The following is a 1,722-nucleotide window of genomic DNA, read 5'->3' as shown; positions in this document are numbered from 1 at the left end:
ATGATTATTTTGTGAAAATGGGAAGAATTAACCTTTGTAAGAAAGTAGAGAACCTTTAATTGAATAAAAATATGATTATTTTGTGAAAATGGGAAGAATTAACCTTTGTAAGAAAGTAGAGAACCTGTAATTGAATAAAAATATGATTATTTTGTGAAAATGGGAAGAATTAACCTTTGTAAGAAAGTAGAGAACATGGGTTGCAGGTTTATAGATGACATTGTAGTGGGAATTTTTTTTACCAATTGGATATTGTCAATATTTAAGAAACGTGAACTATGAAATATTTATTGTATCCAAGTCAACTCACTTAAATGAGAGGTTAATGTTTTATTAAATTAATTAATGCTTAAAAGTAAATATATAACATAACGTACATGGACACTTCTCAGTTTTATAAAGTTAATTAATAAGTTTAAAAATTAGTTTCTAATATGAAATAAAATATTACTTATTTATAGAAGTAGCCAATCAATTCAAAATGTTAAAAAAAAATATTAATAAAGAAAAAAAAAGGACACTAGACGAACATAATAATAAAATCATTATATTTAATGAAAATAAAAAATTACTCGAAGAAATTATTATTATTATTATTATTATTTAAAAAAAATAGGTGGCTTAAGAAATGCCTTTTTTTCCAACGACCACTTGCCCTATTTTTTTCGTATATAATAAAGCTCTGATTCAGTCATTTCTCCTCCACGTCCCCAGTAAAATCTCGTCGGCGGCGATGAAAGGCGTTCGAAACAACTGGACGCTAGCAGATAACGGCGTCCGCCTCGAGCTCACCCCGACCTCCAACTCCCCTCTCGCTATCGACGTCTCGGAATCCACCGAGATGCGCATCCAACGCCTCATCTCTGAAAACCCTCTGATCATCTTCAGCCGATCTTCTTGCTGCATGTGCCATGTCATGAAACATCTCCTCTCCACCATCGGCGTCTACCCTACGGTCATAGAGCTCGAAGAAGACGAAATCACCGCCCTCATCCAGCGGGAGACCAGCGATGACGCGACCTCAGCCGGCGCGAGCGGGGTCCCGGCGTTGTACATAGGCGGCGTGTGTGTTGGTGGCTTCGAGAGTCTGGCTGCTTTACATTTGAGTAATAATCTGGTCCCAAAGCTTGTCGAAGTTGGTGCTCTTAGAAATGAATTCTTAGTCAGCTAGCCCTTAAATAAATGCTACTCATAATTACTAATAATTAATGATAATATTAGTGATGAAATTTATGTGTACGTATATATATATATGTATATATATTAATATTTCTATGAGAAGATTAATATAAATTATAATTATTATGATTTCTTTTCCTATGTTGTAAGCTTGTGAATTAGTATTTTCTTTTAGTTCTTGAAATTGTAATTAGGATAAATTTAAGTCGAATTTATGATTGCATATGTAAAATTAATTCAATGCATCTTTATAAATTTGCAAGACTAGTGGGCTATAATTCTCACCAGATTCAGTTATTAATCACTTCATTTTAATCACAGGGGTGTTCCGATCCTAATTCCCATGGTGAAACCTAAATTCAGAGATTAAATTTTTTTTTTCCATATGTTATTTTCTAAATTTTGCAAATTTTTTCATTGAATTTTGCGAATTTTATTTATATATATTTTTGACGAATATTTAAGCAATTGAAGAAGCTGAATATTCCTGAGTTTGTTTTTATAATCCTTGGATGAAATGATTCCAAGACAAAATTTTGTTCA

General features: G+C 32.2%; 1 protein-coding gene across 1 annotated transcript; it reads left to right on the top strand.

Moving 5' to 3' along the window:
* The first annotated feature begins 671 nt into the window (after nucleotides 1-671).
* LOC140981171 (glutaredoxin-C6-like) lies at nucleotides 672-1,413 on the top strand. Its single transcript, XM_073447473.1, has one exon. The coding sequence runs from the start codon at nucleotides 734-736 to the stop codon at nucleotides 1,169-1,171; it is 438 nt and encodes a 145-aa protein (XP_073303574.1). The 5' UTR covers nucleotides 672-733; the 3' UTR covers nucleotides 1,172-1,413.
* The last annotated feature ends 309 nt before the right edge of the window (nucleotides 1,414-1,722 follow it).

The sequence above is a fragment of the Primulina huaijiensis genome, chromosome 7 (genome assembly GCF_012295235.1).
Source record: "Primulina huaijiensis isolate GDHJ02 chromosome 7, ASM1229523v2, whole genome shotgun sequence".
NCBI lineage: Eukaryota > Viridiplantae > Streptophyta > Magnoliopsida > Lamiales > Gesneriaceae > Primulina > Primulina huaijiensis.
Note: the sequence above shows the minus strand (reverse complement) of the source record. Positions and strands in the feature narration are given on the sequence as shown.

Coding starts and splice junctions, on each gene's coding strand:
- LOC140981171 (XM_073447473.1), top strand. CDS start 734: ATGAAAGGCGTTCGAAACAACTGGACGCTAGCAGATAACGGCGTCCGC.